The 21410-nt window shown below is 41.3% G+C and overlaps 1 protein-coding gene across 10 annotated transcripts in view; it reads left to right on the forward strand.

The window, feature by feature from the left end:
- CTBP1 (C-terminal binding protein 1) overlaps positions 1-21410 on the forward strand; it is a 767834-nt gene that overhangs the window by 707444 nt on the left and 38980 nt on the right. For all 10 annotated transcript variants that reach the window (XM_073610943.1, XM_073610948.1, XM_073610950.1 and 7 more), the window contains one exon: positions 4334-4548. In XM_073610943.1, coding sequence (XP_073467044.1) covers positions 4334-4548 — 215 coding nt within the window. The remainder of the gene's footprint in view (positions 1-4333; positions 4549-21410) is intronic.

A 21410-nucleotide genomic window follows, 5' to 3' on the forward strand; every position in this document is an offset into this window, starting at 1 on the left:
AGATGTGTACAAACCTGGTCACCAACTACAAGAAACGTCTTGCCTCTGTGCTTGCCAACAAGGGTTTCTCCACCAAGTACGAAGTCCTGTTTTGCTAGGGGATCAAATACTTATTTTACTCACTGAACTGCAACTCAATTTATAACATTTGTATCGTGTGTTTTTTCTGGATTTTTGGTTGATATTTTCTCTTATTTTTATCATAGATGTATTTTAAATGATATAGACTCTTCATTTCTTTGTAAGTGGGCAAACCTACAAAATCTGCAGGAGATTAAATAATAATTTTCCCCATTGTAAAATCGGGCAGGCTGGTTGCACCCAGGTTTATCTAACTAGCCCATACAAGGTTCAAATCTCAGCTTTTTCCTGCTGAACCAGCCGATATTCAAACAGTCTCTGGCCAGCTTTATAGGTTGTCACAAGTACGAAGTTAATTATCTACAAGGACCTTGAGGCTCGGTAATGCACTAATCATTGAAAGTCTTTCTGTTTTTAGTTATGTTATGTTTATGTTTATTTATAATTTTTGTTAATAAAATGGCTGCTGTGGCCATTAAAACTCTGGTTCTGGTGTGGTTTATTTAGGTAGCATGGTATGGTGGAGGGGTAGCCAGGCAGCATGAGTGTCAAAAGTTCATCTATAATACCCTAGTCATGTCCATTAAATATTTTATTTATGCAAGATACAAACTGTGTGTGTTTCGCATGCATTAGTGTGCCAGCTGCGACGCACATTTTTCGTGTCACTATCGAAAAAGGCCTGATCCAACATGCTGGATTTTGTTTCGAAAAACAAAACAAATGATGACACAATTGTATGCGCCATTTTTGTTTTTTGATTGACGGAACATTTGGTTCTTGACTCGTCTATGGCCTGCCTTAGGCAACTTGTACAGCTGTTGATCTGGCTGCTTACTTAAGTTTGTATGAGCATTCCGGATCTTAGAATGGTTCAGGTTTTGTCCTGTTGTGCCACATGGAACTGTAGATGCATATTCTACTGAAAACAAAAAGAAATGCAATGTTATCATTAATCTCATTGCTAGCACTACATTAAAAAGTCAGAAAAGTGTTTTGAACGGAGTTGTCCTTTAACCTATGAAAGAAGCAATTTTCAGACAGATTCCGTTATGTTCTCAGGATGTCATAGCGCCACATTGTGGTTTTCACAGCGCACTGCAGCAGGACCACTTGCATATATCCACCTCCCTCTCTCTTTCAGGAAGCCGACTCCCTGCTTATAATTCATAGCTTTATTGCCAGCAGCGAGTGAGAAATATAATCTGCTTGAGCTCAATGTTTTGTCATGGGGACGGGCCTGAGTGAGGATGATAACTAAGGCAGCTGAATAAGTGAAATCCAGCGCATCTAAGCCTGGTATAGAATTGTGCGTGTCTCAGGGAATGCTTGCAATGCAAAGCTGTCAGCCACCGTTCTTTTCTGACCCACTTGTCATGGGAATTAATTCCAGCGCCAACCTGAAACTGGACCCTCTGCAGATGATAGCGTTCTGCATGAGGCTGAATAGCTAATTCTCTTCTTCGGCTTAAAATAAGATGGGACAATGACTATGTATTGTTGCTTGCCACAGACCTAGAGCGGATGCAACCATATCTACTGTATATAATCAAACATTTAGGGACTTTTGTGTCCAAATACTGTTCCAATCGGAATGGAAATTTCCATATCTTTCAGCATATAGAAAACTTAGATTTTTTCTTTCTTACTCCAAATTGTACACTCTGGAGTTGATTTACCAAAGGAGTAGACTGTTCACCTAGCAAAGTCATTGTTAACTGAGCACGGTTTGTAGATGATAATCCTCAAAGTGCTTGGTACGGGAAAAATTATGTTTTTTTTAATTTATTTGGAACTGAGAGGGTTGGTTCTCGTTAAGCTTATATTTCAGCCTGAACTCTGTGGTGGTGCGACACTATGTCCTGTTTTTAGGGATGGTCCTCAGCACAGAACTTGGCAAAGGAGGGGGGGGGGGGGGCAGGAAGTGCCACCTGAGTGTATGTAGTATTAGTAGAAAATATTTGATTACAAAGATACAAAACACTCACAAGATGTCAGTTTAAAGTATACTCATCTGTTGGTAGAGTGTCCTTCATGTGTCTCATGGCATCCTTGTACTCTTAGCACAGAACTTGCTGATCCTCTTATAACTCTACCAGACTGGGTTTGCCAGATTGAAAGCATTAGGCTCTCTGCATTCATTGTGCCCTTGGTAGTCAGAGACTGGGGCTGTTGTAGGTCCCAGGACAGTTTAGGGACTACTGTCTAGTTTACGGTTTGTTTTGGCTTTTCAACGCTTTTCAATGCTTTTCAACGCTTTCAGGAGTGTCTGATGTCTCAAACCTTTATGTAGCAACATAGGAATCTGAGAATGGAACCAGTGTTAAAACAGAGCCAAGGTTGGAGAGGGGGGTCACCGGAGCAGTGAGTAGAAACCCTTTTCCTAGACCTTTATTCCTAATCTATTTTTTAACCTGGCAGGGTTGCTTTAAAAAAAGCAGTGCTCCTTCCATTGGTCAAGCCTGGTGCTTTAACTTCAGACTTAACGGAGTTCCCCAAAAGTAATACTGCTGTTTGACTGTAATTAGACCCGGTAGACTGGAGGGCCAGCCTTCATGAATCACTTATAGCATTACAGCACTTCTTTCAAGTGCTGTGATTCTAGAGGTAGTTCTTGAAGTCCTGTCCTACCGTCTCCTGGGTGTAATTACCAGTTAAGTAACAATGAACTTGCATGCAATTCTGTCATTACAGTTTTCGAACTGTCTTTGCATGTGTGTATACAGTGGCCAGCTGGGTATTTTTACTGATTTTAGAGTTTGGCACCATATTTTCTAGTATGATTCATTGTTTTTTGAATCGCATTGAGGCCTCATGTTCAACACCGTCTATAGACGAGGACAAGCCCTACACCAGTGTATTGCATGCTTGGCTAACAGTAGTCAGCTGCACAAAGTTGGAAAATGTCCATAAACCGTAATGAACTCTTACGGTAGATGTAAACCCAATTACAAAAATCTCATACAAGATTTAACATGTAAAGGTAATTTCTAATATTTTTACATCTGTAGCCTTCATGAAAATACCTTGTGATCCTGCAATGAACGTCCTTGTTTTGTGACTTCCTGTTATAGGGCAACGACATCTTTTCCAGTTGGACTGCATTGTCCCTCTGTGATATGGGGTTCCAATGGAGATTACAAGTGGACTTTTTAACATACATTACACAATCCTAATCCCCATCAGGAAACTTGTTTTGAGAAATGCTATGCAGCTATGACGGTGGTGCATTTGGCAGCACTGAGAAGATGCACTAAAGTATGGAAAGTTTTTATCCAAAGGTTTAAAGTGTAAATAAGTATTTTATTCATTTATTATTTAAGGTACTTTATATAGCGCCGTCAATTTACATTCACATCAGTCCCTACCCTCAAGGAGCTTACAATCTAAGGTCCCCAACTCACATTCATATACTAGGGCCAATTTAGATAGAAGCCAATTAACCTACCAGCATGTCTTTGGAGTATTTAAAAAAAATGTGAGTAGGCAAGCTGTTTATTGCTGAAGAAACATCCAATCTTCTGCAATAAAGTAAACCTACCTTCCTGCACCGTCTGTCTTAAAATGTACACTGAGTTATGGATGTGCAGCCCAGTATAAATTCCATCACTGTGTGCCAAGGTGATGGAACTCCACATTGCGTGGGAGTTGAGTCATCCTGCATCGGCCAATCAATATGGCTGAAGACTGGTGCTGGATAGAAGATGCGGGTCTGTTAGAGCAAAGGTAATTATCACAAGCTTTTAAAAAAACCTTAACATCTACTTTTACTTTGTCAAATGGAACAGACCCTTCCCTAGTACATGTTGGAAAATCTCCATGAGTGCTTAACCAGTTCAGCTTTTACACCAGGGGGACCCTGTCAGGTAGGCTGTACGGTGCACTGTGATTTCCAACAGAGACCCTGGGTGAGAGCTGCAGTAGGGCTGAAGGAAAGGGAATGCTACACCCACCTTGAAATGAGTGTTTGAGTTTACAGTATATAGCATGCTCTGTGTTCAGTCAGTTAAAATTGCTGTCCTAGATTAGCCCTAAATGACCTTCTCCTCACCTGAATGTCTGATTGCAGTCCAGATAAGACCATTTATGACCGCACTTAAACCATGCTTAATCAAAGTTCTCAAACGGTGAATATGTTTTGAGTTGTCACCCATGATAAAAGTCTGATCAAGGAATTTTTGGTAGTATATTGATGCCTTTGTGTAGTATTTTGCTACCAGTATGCTGATTTGTGAATGGTCTTGTTTTGCAGGACGAGTCGGACAAGCTGTAGCACTGCGAGCGAAGACGTTTGGTTTCAATGTAATATTCTACGACCCGTATTTATCAGATGGAATAGAACGTGCACTTGGCCTCCAGCGGGTCAACACCCTCCAGGACCTTCTGTTTCATAGTGACTGTGTAACTCTGCACTGCAGCTTAAATGAGCACAACCATCACCTTATCAATGACTTCACCATCAAACAGGTGAGTTACAATCACACATTGGAGTTCGTTGAGTCCTCATCCTGTGAAGATCTGAGAGTAACCCTCTTCCCACTGTATACATTTCTGTATAATGTGTTTGATGGAAGCTCATTCTGGAGCCATTCTACGGACTAAACCAATGTTCTACCCATTGACTCAGTTAGTGGTCACTTCAACATGGCAGGAGGCATATTGGAGTTGGAAGAACAAAACTGAAGATGGAGAATCCCAGGGGGTTCTTTTTCTTTTGAAAATGCTAGTTTGCTGGCTTTGACAATCTAATGGCTTCATTATGTTGAGTCACTGACCAGGAACAAGTTTGCTGAGAACGAGTCCTGGTTTCAATGGCCTTTAACTTGTTTTATGTAAATTACTCAAGTAACTAAGTATTGAAGTCAAAGGATCAACATAGTTGGCAGAGAACTACATCTTTATAATGAAGTCAGCATTGCTTGTTTCTGTTGATCGTCAATCGTGTGTGTGTATAATATTATTATTATCATTATTTGGTTTTAGGCACCTTTCAGAACACCCAAGGTCACCTTACAAGAATAACAGAACAAAAAAAAATACATTGCATAAACATTAAATTGCAAATACAAGTCAAACAGAATATGTTAGTTTAAAGAAACGTGATTTGAAGATGGGTAGTAAATCAATATTGCGGATATCAGAAGGCAGGGCATTCCAAAGTCGAGGGGCAGAGTGGCTAAAGGCTATCTCAGTCCCATAGTGGTCAGGCGGGTAGATGGAACATTGAGATGAATGGAAGAAGACCTGAGAATGCAGGAGGGTCTGTTAATACGCAGCAGTTCAGAATGGTATGGATAGCCTAGCACCAGAGGACTGCAAATAATATTCCGTAATTGTAATATTACAGAATTTTAAACATTCAATTAAAAATTTTACAAAATATAAAAAGTATTAAAAAAAAATTAATGCTGCAGAAAGATCAGCCCTCTTTACAGCCCTCTTAAAATTTTGCTTTTGCTACATATATTTTTCTCCGCAAGATTCATCCTAAAAGGCCTAAGAAAAAACTAAACTAAAAAAAAAAAAAAATTAATTGATGGCACAGAAAAAAGCAAGAATAGCATGAAAGAAAAAAAGGCAGATTAATTACTAGAGAAATTGCACACATGCGACTTCAAATTATGTGCTGCAAATCTTGCTTCAACGTACTCCCCACACACCTATTCAGTGATATAGTACCAAGCAAGTCAAGTGACCCAAAAACCAAATCGCCAAGTAAAACGGATATCCAATAAATCCAAAAAATATATATATACATCAAAAATAAAAATTTGAAAAAAAAAAAAAAAAAAATACAAAAAATGTAAAAGTATAAGGTTTTAAAGTCCCAGTGAGTATTTTTAGTGCTGTTCAACTGTTGCCTGTGAACTCAAACACCCTCCTCGGTGACTATGTTCCACCAGTTTTTGACGGCACCACCACCTTTTAAAATGGCCACTCACCAGAAAGCGGCTATATGTACACCTTTGGTTCATCTACAGGATAACCACTCCACTCATGGGATCTGTCTGGAACCTTCCCCAGTCAGCGTACCAGCGGTATCAACATGTTAGCAATTGGCTTCTCAAATGCTCTCATTAATCATTATCAGCATCTCATAGGAAAATAAATAGCCATCATAGTGTAATATGTCTAATTATTTATTAGATAAAAAAGTTTAAAGCTATTGCACTCACAATATTTAGTGCCCATAAGCCTGCACCAAGCCGTTCCAGTCGTTTGTATGGGTCTGATGTATCAGTGTGCGTTCCCTTATGTCCGCGTGCGGTCCAAGCCTCACTTTCGCTTGGGTACTGGCAGGAAGTGATGTTGTGTTGTCTCAGCAGCCTCTATGCGTTTCGCAATCAGTTGTGCGTCATCAGGAAGCTTCATCAGACCCATACAAACGGCTAGAAAGGCTTGGTGCTGGCTTATGGGCACTAAATATTGTGAGTGCATTAGCTTTTAACTTTTTTATCTAATAAATAATTAGACATATTACACTATGATGGCTATTTATTTTCCTATGAGATGCTGATAATGATTAATGAGAGCATTTGAGAAGCCAATTGCTAACATGTTGATACCGCTGGTACGCTGACTGGGGAAGGTTCCAGACAGATCCCATGAGTGGAGTGGTTATCCTGTAGATGAACCAAAGGTGTACATATAGCCGCTTCCTGGTGAGTGGCCATTTTAAAAGGTGGTGGTGCCGTCAAAAACTGGTGGAACATAGTCACCGAGGAGGGTGTTTGAGTTCACAGGCAACAGTTGAACAGCACTGAAAATACTCACTGGGACTTTAAAACCTTATACTTTTACATTTTTTGTATTTTTTTTTTTTTTTTTTCAAATTTTTATTTTTGATGTATATATATTTTTTTTGGATTTATTGGATATCCATTTTACTTGGCGATTTGGTTTTTGGGTCACTTGACTTGCTTGGTACTATATCACTGAATAGGTGTGTGGGGAGTACGTTGAAGCAAGATTTGCAGCACATAATTTGAAGTCGCATGTGTGCAATTTCTGTTGTCATAAAATTTAAAGTTGCACATTTCACTGTTGAATCTGAAATGTTTAGTATATAGTAAAGTTAGCGCAGTTATCACTTTCTTTCCACATATTAATTATCCCCTCTCCTAGGGTGGGTACACCTTTAACTGCAGCAAACGTAATTTGAGCCTGGACACTAATTTAATTTTTGTTTGCTCCAGTGACACATATTTCAGATTAATTACTAGAATGCACTAGAATGCATGTTACTTTTAATGCCTTGGCCTAAACATTTTTTTTTTTTTCCATGTGTGATGGCGATTCCCCTTCGCATCTTGTTTGGCAGACTTTATGGATGGGCTCAGGTGTGTTCGCAACTTCACGTGCCCGCACCCGCCAGGAAGCTGACACTGTGCAGCGCTAATCACAGGCACTGAGGCATTTCCCGATCCGCGACTGCACAAATGTCTCACTACCTGTGATTGGCGCTGCGCAGTGTAAGCTTCTTGGCGTATGCGGGCTTGTGGAGTTGCGAATAAATGAGGATATCTTTTCAATATGAAGGAAATCCTGTCTTAGTCACAATGTGTTTCCCATTAAAAGATTTCCCATCTATTCCTGTCCTGTTCAGATGTCAATGCAAAACTTTGGATTTACCTTTCGTTCCTGGTGACATTGGTGAGGACAGTTAGAGAGGGTGAATCTCCCTAAAGGGGACACAGACGACAAAAAAAACCTGACTAGTTCTAACACCTTACTTCCCTGTGCTCCAGTTATACTTTAACCCATTGGTGCTCAACCTGTGGCCCTTCAGCTGCTGCGAAACTACAAGTCCCATGAAGCATTGCATGGTTGACAGTTACAAGCATGACTCCCAAAGGTAGAGTCATAATGGGACTTGTAGTTCTGCAACAGCTGCAGGGCCACAGGTTGAGCATCCATGGCACAGTGACTGGCGGCTCACGAAAAGCTCCCAATCGCTTCTTATGATTGGGAGTTTTCCGATTACGTAACCGTCGTGACAGCCAATCACGGCAGTCACATGGTCACAAGCCCTGCCTCCCGGAATGCCAAACCCCTTAAAGGACCGGCAGAGCCGGTGCCAAGGGGCTAAGCTACTTTATGGCTGCCCACAATAAATGTATTGCTGGCCATACACTGAGTGAATCACACTCAGTGGGCAGCCCTGCTGGCCCGGCTCGATTCAACAGGAGTCAATCCGCTGGGAAATTTTTGGCAAAAAAGCAGCTTCATGCAGTCAGATGCTATCACTGTTCAGATATTCTGATACAGGTGCTGGCTGTCAGTATGCAACAGCTGTCAGGGGAGATTCGTCCATCTGCGCTGTTTGGCATAGATGGAGGAATCTGTTAGATTTTTCTAAACAAAATAAATTTAAATGTATGGTGAGCTTGCATTGTGTCATGTCTACACTGTGAAGATCTAAGGGTAGGCAATGCACCTTTTGAAATGCATTTAAGTACCCTGAATTAAGTGGTTTTACATGCGTTTGCTTGTATGGTTTCTTTGCCAATGGTGAAATTTTCATTGAAATTCCAGTATTAAATCCCCCCATGTGTAATGTAATAAATGCAAGCATTGTAACTAAACATTTCACAGATCTTCACCAGCTGCTTTTCTAGAAATATTAGTATAGGCCTTACCATTCCTTTTTTTTTTAGGCTAAGTGGGAAAGCTGCCTTTCACTGTAACCCATAGGTGTGCGCAGCCTATATATATATATATATATATATATATATATATATATATATATATATATATATATATATATATATATATATATATATATATATATATATATATATATATATATATATATATATATATACACAACACACACACTGGGTACACCCTGCACATTTTTGTAATTTTTTTTTTTTATATCTTTTCATGTGATGACACTGAAGAAATGACACTTTGCTACAATGTAAAGTAGTGAGTGTACAGCTTGTATAGTATTGTAAATTTTCTGTCCCCTCAAAATAACTCAACACACAGCCATTAATGTCTAAACCACTGGCAACAAAAGTGAGTACACCCCTAAGTGAAAAGGTCCAAATTGGGCCCAGTCAGCCATTTTCCCTCATCGGTGTCGTGACTTGTTTGTGTTACAAGGTCTCAGGTGTGAATGGGGAGCTGGTGTGTTAAGTTTGGTGTTATCGCTCTCACTCTCTCATACTGGTCATTGAAAGTTCAACATGGCACCTCATGGCAAAGAACTCTCTGAGGATCTGAAAAAAAGAATTGTTGCTCTACATAAAGATGGCCTAGGCTATAAGAAGATTGCCAAGACCCTGAAACTGAGCTGCAGCACGGTGGCCAAGACCATACAGCGGTTTAACTGGACAGGTTCCAGTCAGAACAGGCCTCGCCATGGTCGACCAAAGAAGTTGAGTGCATGTGCTCGGCGGCATATCCAGAGGTTATCTTTGGGAAATAGACATACGAGTGCTGCCAGCATTGCTGAAGAGGTAGAAGGGGTGAGGGGTCAACCTGTCAGTGCTCAGACCATACGCTGCACACTGCATCAAATTAGTCTGCATGGCTGTCGTCCCAGAAGGAAGCCTCTTCTAAAGATGATGCACAAGAAAGCCCGCAAACCGTTTGCTGAAGACAAGCAGACTAAGGATTACTGGAACCATGTCCTGTGGTCTGATGAGATCAAGATAAATCTACTTGGTTCAGATGGTGTCAAGCGTGTGTAGAAGAAACCAGGTGAAGAGTACAAAGTGTGTCTTGCCTACAATCAAGCATGGTGGTGGGAGTGTCATGGTCTGGGGCTGCATGAGTGCTGCCGATACTGGGGAGCTACAGTTCATTAAGGGAACCATGAATGCCAACATGCTCTGCTTCAGTATGTCACAGTACATGATCCCCTCCCTTTGGAGAATGGGCTGTAGGGCAGTATTCCATCATAATGACCCCAAACACACCTCCAAGACGACCACTGCCTTCCTAAATAAGTTGAGGGTAAAGATGATGGACTGGCCAAGCATGTCTCCAGACCTAAACCCTATTGAGCATCTGTGGGGCATCCTCAAATGGAAGGTGGAGGAGCACAAGGTCTCTAACATCCTCCAGTTCCGTGATGTCATCATGGAGGAGTGGAAGAGGACTCTGGTCAACTCCATGTCCAAGAGGGGTTAAGGCAGTGCGGGAAAATAATGGTGGCCACACAAAATATTGACACTTTGCACCCAATTTGGACATTTTCACTAAGGGGTGTACTCACTTTTGTTGCTAGCGGTTTAGACATTAATGGCTGTGTGTTGAGTTATATTAAGGGGACAGAAAATTTACACTGTTATACAAGCTGCAAAGTGTCATTTCTTCAGTGTTGTCACATGAAAAGATATCTTAAAATATTTACAATAATGTGAGGGGTGTACTCACTTTTGTGAGATACTGTGTGTGTATATGTATACGTGTATGTGTGTATGTGTGTATAAGTGTATGTGTGTGTGTGTGTGTGTGTATATATATATATATATATATATATATATATATATATATATATATATATATATATATACACTAAATAAATGTAAAAAACATCTTAAAATGTATGTTGGCATATCAGTAGGGCAGAGGGTCATGTCAGTTTTTTTTCATTTGATTGCTTAATTTTTTTTTTTTTTGTGGAACCCTGTTGGGCTTTGGTGAAGTATCAGTGGGGGGATCTGGGCTGCACGGGGTATTTTATGTGAGCCCATATTCCTACTATTCATTTATATGTTTGCTCTGGATAAGAACTGGCAGGTTCAGTCATCAAGCCAGATTTTTATATCCCTCACATATCACTGTCAAAGTTTCCAATGGTGTATGGAGTCGGTGACCATTCTAGCAAGGCATTATAGCGGGAGCCGCTCTCACTACAAGGTGTTAGCGTCTGCAATTTTGGTTTGCATTATAAGGCCTCATGCACACCGGACATTTCGCTATTTCTCTAAGACGCCTTTTCTCCTGGCAGCATTTTTATGGCAGAAAAAAAAACTCTTGCTGCTTTTAAACGCGTGTAATGTGTTTAGGAATGTCATGAGTTCGGGCATTCATTTCATTGGCTGGAATAATTCTGGCCATTGAAATGAATTAACGCTCAAGCCCTTAGGTGCGTTCACATGCATTTAGGCCTGTTTTATAGGCATCCAGCATTTTCTGCCAAGATGCCGCTGCTCCTGGATGCGCTGGCTTTGTTTGTTGTTTCTTGTATGTTTTTTTTTTTTTTTGTTTTGTTTTTGTTTATGCCTCTAAACTTCGCTAAACATGTATTCATAGGCACATAGGCTAATTTAAAAGGCAAAAAAAAGTCAGGCACCCCTAGGAGCAGCAGGAAAAAATGTGTGCACGAGGCCCTAAAGCATCAGTCGCTTGATGTCTTACCATTGTCAGAGTTTGTAATAGACACAATAGTGATTGTAAGTGTTTAAAAAAAAAAAAACATATACTTACCTCCACTGTGCAGCTCTTCTGGGGTCCCCCGGCGGCTCCTCCCCACATCCGATAACCCCCTGGGAGAAGTGCTCTCCCGGGGGATTACCTTGCAGGCACGCTCCCGAATCCAGCATTTGGCATCCATAGACGCTGAATGCTGGACTCTACCCCGTGTCATTAGATTTGATTGACAGCAGCGTGAGCCAATGGCTGCGCTGCTATAAATCTATCCAATCAAGAGCCGGGCCCCCCGTGGAGAGAGAGACAGCGCGTCCCTGCCGAAGAGATGAAGGGGCTCAGGTAAGTAAAACGGGGGGGCTGGTGCCTGCCAGCTGTTTTTTTTCACCTTAATGCATAGGATGCATTAAGGTGAAAAAACACAAACCTTTACAACCCCTTTTAAGAAGCAGGTCGATATTTAGGTGGAGATGTTTCACCTGTGGATATAGAGAAGCCAGTATGTAATACAGCGTGCCAACCCAACCTCCATTCAAACTTGAAATGGCTTCGGGTGGAGCTGACATTTAAGCCGAAACAATCTAGAATGCCTCGGATCCTGCTCTCTGTTGTCTGCAGGCTTGTAAATACATTTAAGGAGCCCCTCCCTTATGTGAGTTCACTTCGAGCCGAGGCTTATGCAAATATCTAAAGCCTATAAATATAGTAAGTGCTGAGAATAAATATTTCATTGGCTGCTCAGTGAGACGCCAGTGAAACACAAATGAAATATAGACAGATCACATCGCCTGTATGGAGCACGGCGCATTAGCAGTCAGCAAAGTAAATCCAGACAGAGTAACTGGGAGTGTTTGACTTTATTTCTTTTTTTCTTTTCTTTCTTTTTTTTTTTTTTTAAGCTTGTCTTTTAATTTGCTACTTTGTCACTTTTCCTAGGGGATGGGTGCAAAGGGGCAAGTCAGGGCATGAGCGTTAAAAACAAGTCTGTAATATAAATGTCAGTCAAAGTGCATATACTAAAAGCGGAGTCCTCTGGGCCACCTATGTATAAGGATTTTAAAGTGACTATCACTGGGGAAAAAAAAAAGCCATGGCATCAGATCGGATCTTCGCTCTTGCAGAGAAAATCCTCCAGCAGAATCTTCAGAATCCGACACGTCCAAGTGGTGCCTGGTCCTCCTCTGTGTGCTGCTGACTTTTAATATTAGGACACTTACCTGTCCAGGAATCCCGCAATGTCTGCATCCCTGCCGATTTTTCCATCAGCTAACAGGTGCTGTCGCAGCCATTCCATTGTAAGGAAAACTGGCAGTGAAGCCTTGCGGCTTCACAGCCGGTTCCCTACTGTGCATGCGCGAAAGGTGCCAAATGTGGCAGCGAAGGGGGGGGGAGGAAGCAAACAAGTGGAGCTTCCTCTTTTGGGTGGTCGTCCGCTTTAAATACAAATGACATTCAGATTTATTTTTTTTAACACTCAGGACCTTCATATTTATTTAAGGCATTTAGGGTTTATTTTTTGAGTGTATCCAGGGATCAGATCCACGGTGAGAGCGCAGCTAACAGTAGTACAGAGATGAGTTTTAATTGGCTCCTATCTAAATTGGCCCTAGTATATGTGTGCATGTATGTCAAATAGATTGTAAGCTCCTTGAGGGCAGAGACAAATATATGAATGTACGGTATGTAAAGTTCTGTGTAAATTGTCTGTTGTATACTGTAAATGCCTGTAATAATAGCTGTAGTAATAGGCCATTCTAGGTTATTTGCCGAAAGTGGGAGCTAAGTGGATGGACCCATTCATTATAATCACTTAATTGGTCCCAGTGCTTGATATGGAGCAATTGCATCTTTCCTGCCCCTTTCCCGGGATCCCTTTTAGACGCACAATTTGGTAAATATCTCAACAGATTACATTTGCAAAACAGGATTAGTACTAGGATAGCTGTTTTCTGACCTCAGGTTCTGAACAGACTGCTGGAAGAAAGAACAAAGCAGTTACAGGTAAAGATGATTCTCTTCTACAAAGTGCTATAGTTATCGCTTCGTGGAAGAGAAAATACACATTTTTTGTCAATCTTGACTGAACCAAAATCTTTCTTTTTTTTAATTCAAAATTTTTTGCTTTTAACATAATACAGTGAGGGCTGGTTCACAACCAGGGCCGTCTTTAAGACAGGGCAAAAGGGGCAGCTTCCCTGGGCCCCATCATTGTTGTGGGGCCCAAAGCAGCTGGCTCATACTTGCCAACTATCCCACTTTAAATTCCCTTGTCCCTTGAAGTTTTAGTCCTGGGCTGTGTCCCGATATCTCAGTGTGAAGTTCTGTTACTAATGCTGCCCAGCTCTGCCCTATTGGCGTGTATGGATGGCTCATCTGCAGACCCTGTGTTTACATGTAAATAACCTGCATTGATATGTAAATCACTGCAGCATGAATATGTAAATAGCTGCAGACCGGCGGCATTGATATGTTGACCACTTAAAGACCAGCCTCGTTTTGAGATTTTGGTGTTTACATGTTTAAAACAGTTTTTTTTTTTGCTAGAAAATTGCGTAGAACCCCCAAACATTATATATTGTTTTTGCGCAGCGGTCTTACAAGCGCAGGTTTTTTTTGGAAAAAAATAAGATAACAGTAAAGTTAGCCCAATTTTTTTTTTATATTGTGAAAGATAATGTTATGCCGAGTAAATTGATACCCAACGTGTCGCGCTTCAAAATTGCACCCACTCGTGGAATGGCGTCAAACTTTTACCCTCAAAAATCTCGTTTAAAATATTCTACAGATTGCATGTTTTGCGTTAGAGAAGGTCTAGGGCTTGAATTATTGCTCTCGCTCTACCGATTGTGGTGATACCTCACATGTGTGGTTTGACCACCGTTTTCATATGCGGGCGCTACTCACGTATGCGCTCGCTTCTGCGCGCGAGCTTGTCGGGACGGGGCGTTTTTAAAAATTTTGTTTTTTCTTATTTATTTTACTTGATTTTATTTATTTTTACAGTTTTTAAAAAAAAAAAAAATTGGGTCACTTTTATTCCTATTACAAGGAATGTAAACATCCCTTGTAATAGAAAAAAGCATGACAGGACCTCTTAAATATGAGATCTGGGGTAAAAGTCCTCAGATCTCATATTTGGACTTAAATGCAATAAAACAAAAAAAAATTTGTCATTTGAAAAAATGTGCTTTTAAGAGGTATGGGCGAAAGTGACATTTTGACGTCGCTTCCGCCCTGCTATGGTATGGAGACGGGTGGGGGCCATCTTTCCCTCACTCCTCTCCATACCCAGCAAGGGGACAGATGCGATCGCCTCTGCCTACCGGAGGGCACTGTATCGCGGCGGGAGGGGGGGGCCTCTCCCGCCACCGATAAAAGTGATCTTGTGGCGAATCCGACGCAGAGACCACTTTTATCTTGTAGCTGACCGCCGGCCGAACACGGGAATACCGGGGTTATGACAGCTAGCTGCTGCCATAACAATGATATCCGTCCCCAAAAAAGGGACGTACATCGGCGTGCGGGGGTCGGCAAGTGGTTAATAGAGGCGACATTCATTTGTATATCGTGCCCCCCTGAGGTCATATCCACCATAAATTCTGCTGAATGCTGCCCACTGGGGAGGTAAAGGAGCATGTTTGAAAGTCCTGCCTACAACTGTGGTCATTCAGCCTAACATCAGCCTGTTCTGCAAAGGTAAGCAAATTGTAGATGAAAACCCTTTTTCAAAATAACATGGTGCCACAGCATATGAATACGCTCATCTCAACCGATGCGTGAGGGTGTCATTAACAATTAATGGAACTGCTGTGTATGTGCTAAAGGGCAGCATGTTTCTGTGGTGTCGGGAAAGCGATTTTGAATGCATTCCCAACACACACAAATGTGAGCGCAGGCTAAATGTCTGTTACATTGGTGGTCAGTGGGAATCCTCATTATATTGGGGCTTGGTGTGCAATCCTTTCATTCACACTAGTGGCCAGTGTGAAGGTCCCCCTTACATTGGTGGTCAGTGTAAATCCCTCCTTACATTGGTGGTTACTGTGAATGCTCCTATTACATTAGCGATCAGTGTAAATCCCCATTACATTGATGGTCAGTGTAAATCCCCATTACATTGATGGTCAGTGTAAATCCCCATTACATTGATGGTCTGTGCAAATCCCCATTACATTGATGGTCAGTGTAAATCCCCATTACATTGATGGTCAGTGTAAATCCCCATTACATTCATGGTCAGTGTAAATCCCCATTACATTCATGGTCAGTGTAAATCCCCATTACATTCATGGTCAGTGTAAATCCCCATTACATTCATGGTCAGTGTAAATCCCCATTACATTCATGGTCAGTGTAAATCCCCATTACATTCATGGTCAGTGTAAATCCCCATTACATTCATGGTCAGTGTAAATCCCCATTACATTCATGGTCAGTGTAAATCCCCATTACATTCATGGTCAGTGTAAATCCCCATTACATTCATGGTCAGTGTAAATCCCCATTACATTAGTGGTCAGTGTAGAAACTCCTCTTTATATCAATAATCGGTAAAAAAAATCCAAACTTGCATTTGTGGTCAGTTTTGAATCCTCCCTTACATTGGTGGTCCATATAGAACCCCCCTTTAAATTGGTGGTGAGTGTAAATCCCCCTTACATTGGTGGCCAGTGCAGAAATCCCCCTTTATGGGTTGTTGATGTAAAATCTGCCATTACATTGGATTTCAGTGTAAATTCTTCATTACATTGGTGATCAGTGTACATTTCCCTGTACATTGGTGGTAAGTGCAGAGTTGACAATGCACTGGTGGTCAGTGTAAATCCCCCGCTAACATTGGTGGTCGGTGCAGAAGTGTCACCTTACATGAAGGTCATTGTATATTCCTCCCTGTACTGGTGGTCAGTGTAAATCCCCCCTCACATTGGTGGCCATTGTAAATTCCCCAATACATTGGTGGCCAGTGTAGAATCCCCCACTATATACTTGCCAAAGATTTCCAGCTTTGCTCTATATGATTTAGTTTGCCACAGTGTACTGCCTCCTAACTAATCCCATCCCCCACAATCACTGCCCCTGATCACACCCCCCTCCCCCAGCATTGCCACTGATCCCAGGAGTCCTAGGAACCCTAGGAGTTTTTTTTGCCTATTGATGGGTCCCCTCACCTCCCCAGTCCATGGTGTGCAGGCAGTGAGGACATGATGTGCTATAACCAGTGAGAAGTAATGATGTGCACCAACATCTTGCAACCAATCATTGAGCGGTAAGGATATGCAGTAACCTCTGTCCAGTAACCTTTAGCAACCCATCAGTGAGCAGTATTGATGTACAGTAATCTCTAGCAACCAATCAACAAACAGAAGTCATGTGCTGTAACCTCTAGCAAATAATCAGTGAGCCATAATGTGAGCTGTAACCTCTAGCAGCCAGTCAGTGAGTAGTAGTCATACACTGTAACCTATGGAAACCAATCGCAATCGCTACCTGATCTGATTCAGTAAACTAATTTTGAGTCTAACTGCTATTTATTGTATATCTCAGAGCAGGTGGAGAGCGAAATTGCATGGAGGGAGGCCCAAGAAAATGTTTGACCAAAGTCCAATCAATATTAAAGACTGCCCTGTTCACAACACATCCATTGAGATGTGTTGACCAAACTCATACTCAATTCCAGGTGACAGAAGACATTTGTTTTCTATAAACATGATTTAGATCAGCCTTTTTTAACCAGGGTGCCTGCAGGTTTCTACAGGTGTTCCTTGGCAAAATGCCCAAAAAATTGTATACAAGCCAGCAGGTGAGTCAAGCCTAACTTTTAGTTGCACAAAGCCACAGGTTTTCATTGTGCACCATTAAAACCTTCTAGGCGCCGATACCCTAAAAACCAATGACATTATCAGTTTATAAGGACGACATTGTTTGCTCCTCCCCTGCCCCATCTCTGTCAGGCTTGGGATCACATTAACTGACTGAGGGAGAAGAACAATGGAATACTAGTCAGTGCCTGTGTGCAAAAAGTGTGTTTGCCTTGGAACAGTGGTCTCCAAACTGTGGCCCGGGGGCCAGATGTGACGCTTTGTTTGTATTTATCCAGCCCTCGGGCACGGTTTCATCTACTGATACCAACAATGACACCAATGAAGAGGGCACAATTCCTCCCACTGACACCAACAATGGGGCAAAATTTATCCCAATGACATCAACGATGGGGTACAATGCCAATCAATGACACCAACAAAGGGGCCCAAGGACATCAATGATGGGGCACAATTCCACTCAATGACGTCAAGGATGGGTCACAATTCCTCCCACTTGCACCAATAATGGGGCTCAATTACTCTCACTGAAACAAAAAATGGGGGGCATTATTTTTTCCCACTGATGTCGGGACCTTTTCTACTTCCAAAGGCCACAGTCCGGCCCTCCTAAAGTCTGAAGGACACGAAACTGGCCCTTTGTTTAGAAAGTTTGCCTTGGAAGAATACATCCCCTGTAATTTTGAGTGTTCTATATGTGTGGATGTTGCTGCGTTATAAGAAAAACTATCAGTTTCGTTTTTTTACATTTTTAGAATGGGGTGCCTCGATCATGCTGAATTTTAAAGGGTGCCTCAACTGAAATAAGGTGGAGAAACACTGTTTTAGATTGTAAGCTCTAACAAGCAGGGCTCTGATTCCTCCTGTATTGAATTGCATCGTACTGTCTACCCTAATGTTGTAAAGCGCTGCACAAACTGTTGGAACCATATAAATCCTGTATTATAATAATAATGTTATACAGTACATGTACATTGCATAAAAATACATTGTCTGCATTTTTATGCAATATTATACACAAAAAGCATGTCAACAGAATGTGCCTTTTGCTAATCTACCCTTGAGGTGGCCTTAACATGTTGACATCTCAGGTCCACGTTTCATTTGGAGGAGGGACGAGTTGAGATGGCCACCCTTCTCTTCCACTCTTCTCCTGAGGCTGGAAAATGATCAATGTTTGCCGTGGCCGGTCTGCTTCTATGAGGTCTTGACTCTTGGACCCAAATCCCCATGTCTCCCTTTCCTCTGCAAATATGTTTATTTTCCTCTAATTTTTATGGCAAATCTGTCTAGTATATTTTTACTCTTAATTTTCAATGACTGGTATAAAGGACAAGTAGACATTTGGGAGGTATACTTTTGTATACCTATGGTAATGCTGTATTGGTGAAGAGTTCTTGCGTGTTAAGTGTGTAATTTAAAGCGTTTGCATAGTCAAAACTTTTTCTTTGCTTTTGGATAGAGTAAGAAAAAGTTACAACCTCTGTTTACTTTTGCTGTCCCCTAGGGGGATTTCTCTTCTTTCTGTACTGGAGACAGTGAAAATTTAAAGGAAGTCTCTACAGAGACAACTCTGAGATACAACTGTCTCTCTTAGATGGTTGTCATAAGAACAGGTGTCCTTTAATTTTACCCTCAATTTTTATTTATTTGATAACTCTAAAAAAAAATATTGGGATTTTCCAGCGTTTTCTGTCGGTGACGGTAGTTATAACCCTTCCTTACAACAAATCTAAACTAAGTTTTTCCTTTTTAGTTCCAATTTAAACCACTTCATGACTGCCCACCATTAATCTAGATTCTAAACCGTGAAGCACCCATCATATCTAAAGAGTGAGGATCTAAGGGGGTAGGTTATGCACGTGTGCTTTTTGAAACGTGCATGGGAAAGAAAAGAAAATTTATATATATATATATATATATATATATATATATATATATATATATATATATATATATATATATATATATATTATGTTGGTGTACATACGCTTTTTTTAAGGCAACCAAATCACAATTGACCCTAATGCTGCGTACACACGATCGGACTTCTCGTCGGAAAAAGATATGATGGCTTTTCCGACGGGATTCCGCTGAAGCTTGCCTTGCATACACACGGTCACACAAGTTCGCTGAGCTTTCGACTGTTAAGAACGCGGTGACGTACAACACTACGACAAGCCGAGAAAATGAAGTTCAATGCTTCCGAGCATGCGTAGAATTGTTTTGCGCGTCGGAATTTCTACAGATGATCACATTTTCGGATAGGAACTTTTTCCGACCGAAAAATTGAGAACATGCTCTCAATCTTTTGCTGCCTGGAATTCGGCCAGCAAAAGTCAGATGGAGCATACACACGGTCACGTTTTCCTACCAAAAGCTCTCATTAGTCTTTTGCTGGCCGAATTTCCGATAGTGTGTACGCGGCATTAGTTGTGTGGTATTGCAGAATTGGCACTTTGGCAACTCTTTCCCTTTCCAATGTTTATTAAAACCTCTGCCAAAAATATACTTTTTGGCCAATGAACTGATTTGTCTTTAAACAAAAGCTTGTTCCACCTTTTAAATGCCACCATCTTCTTTTTTTTTTTTTTTTCCCCAAATTCTTTTTTATTGAATTTTCTAATGCAGAAAAACGCAAAACGGAGCCAAGTGGGCGTACCCTGGCTTGCTTGGTTACAAATGTACATAAAAAAAAAAAAACTGATCAAATCCTCACTTTTGTCTGAAAGAGGAGGAACGAGAGTGCTCAAGTAGCTCGAAAAACAAATTCAATTACATCCGTTAAGTCACAAAACCCTCACTACACAAAAGCCTAATTGAGGAGTAGTAATAACTTGAACCATACAAGAACTCTGCAGGGAGCACCACCCACTGTTCAAACCTTCATGGCCGAGTCTGGGTGGGTGCCACCATCTTGCTCTTGACAGGTGAAGCCAGGCCAACCACTGTTTGAACAACGGACACCTCTGTGCATCTTATGCCCGTTTTCACTGCTGTCAGCATAAGCCAACCACAAGGAGATAGACAAAGATGAGGGTTTAGCGGTAGACTTTTGACAGTCATAATTTGTATATCAGAGACAGTACAGTTTAGTCGTGTTCGGTTGAAGATTTTAAGAAAATAGTGAGTTTTAAACAGTAGATTATAAAGGTATGCATATATTGTGAACAGATAAGGTAATTGTAAGAACAAGAGACCTTTATGAATAAGGCTGTTAAGCTGACTTTGTCTTTTAGACTGGTAAGCCTTTTATAAGCAAAGTTCACTAATATACCCTTATTTCCATAATATATGATCTATATTAAGTGCTTGTGAAATGTTTTGCATTGATTTCACTGCTTTGTGAAAGGTAATAAATGGCACATATCTTTTCAACGTTTTGTGACAAGTACCATGTCTATTAAGATCCATGACCCCATAGTGACTGAAACCTGTCATGTCTATTCAGACCCATGAATGATCCCATAGACCACATGGAGTGACTGTACAGCCTAGCTCAGCTTGCCTTCATTAAATGGCTTATAGACTCCCTCTTGTGGTCAAAATGGTTATCTGCATTATTACACCTGGTAGTCTTGGCTTCAAGGTCTATAATCCGGGGTACCGAATAAAAATTTATAGAGGTCCAATCTGTAAAATTTTCTTGCAGCAGAGGTCTAAATCGCATGCTTGTTTGATGACTCTGACCCTTTCCATCATGGCCTCTCCCCCTTAAATCACAATCCTGTTCAGACATCCGTATCACTTGAAACATAACCTAATGGGCTCAGAGCGGTGGGGTGCTTAAGGGTAAAATGGACTCGTCTCTCGGCTTGATCTTGCAAGTACAGAGCACACATGTCTTGCTGCCCTCTTAGGACTGTCGATATCCTTGCACAAACTACAAAACAAAAAAAAAACTAAAAAAAGAGGGTGCCCCGACCTAGTTTCATACATCAGTTTCCCCTTCACATTAGCATCCATTGCCCCCTTTACATCAACCCCTCCCACAGCACTGTTCACCCTCCCCCCCCCACAATAGTGGGCTCTGCCCCGTTCACATCTGGTCCACCCCCTTCAAATCATCCACACACACACACACACAGCATTGCCCCCTGCACCCCCCTCTATCCATCCTTCATA

This window comes from Aquarana catesbeiana, linkage group LG01 (assembly GCF_042186555.1).
Source record: "Aquarana catesbeiana isolate 2022-GZ linkage group LG01, ASM4218655v1, whole genome shotgun sequence".
Classification (NCBI taxonomy): Eukaryota; Metazoa; Chordata; class Amphibia; order Anura; family Ranidae; genus Aquarana; species Aquarana catesbeiana.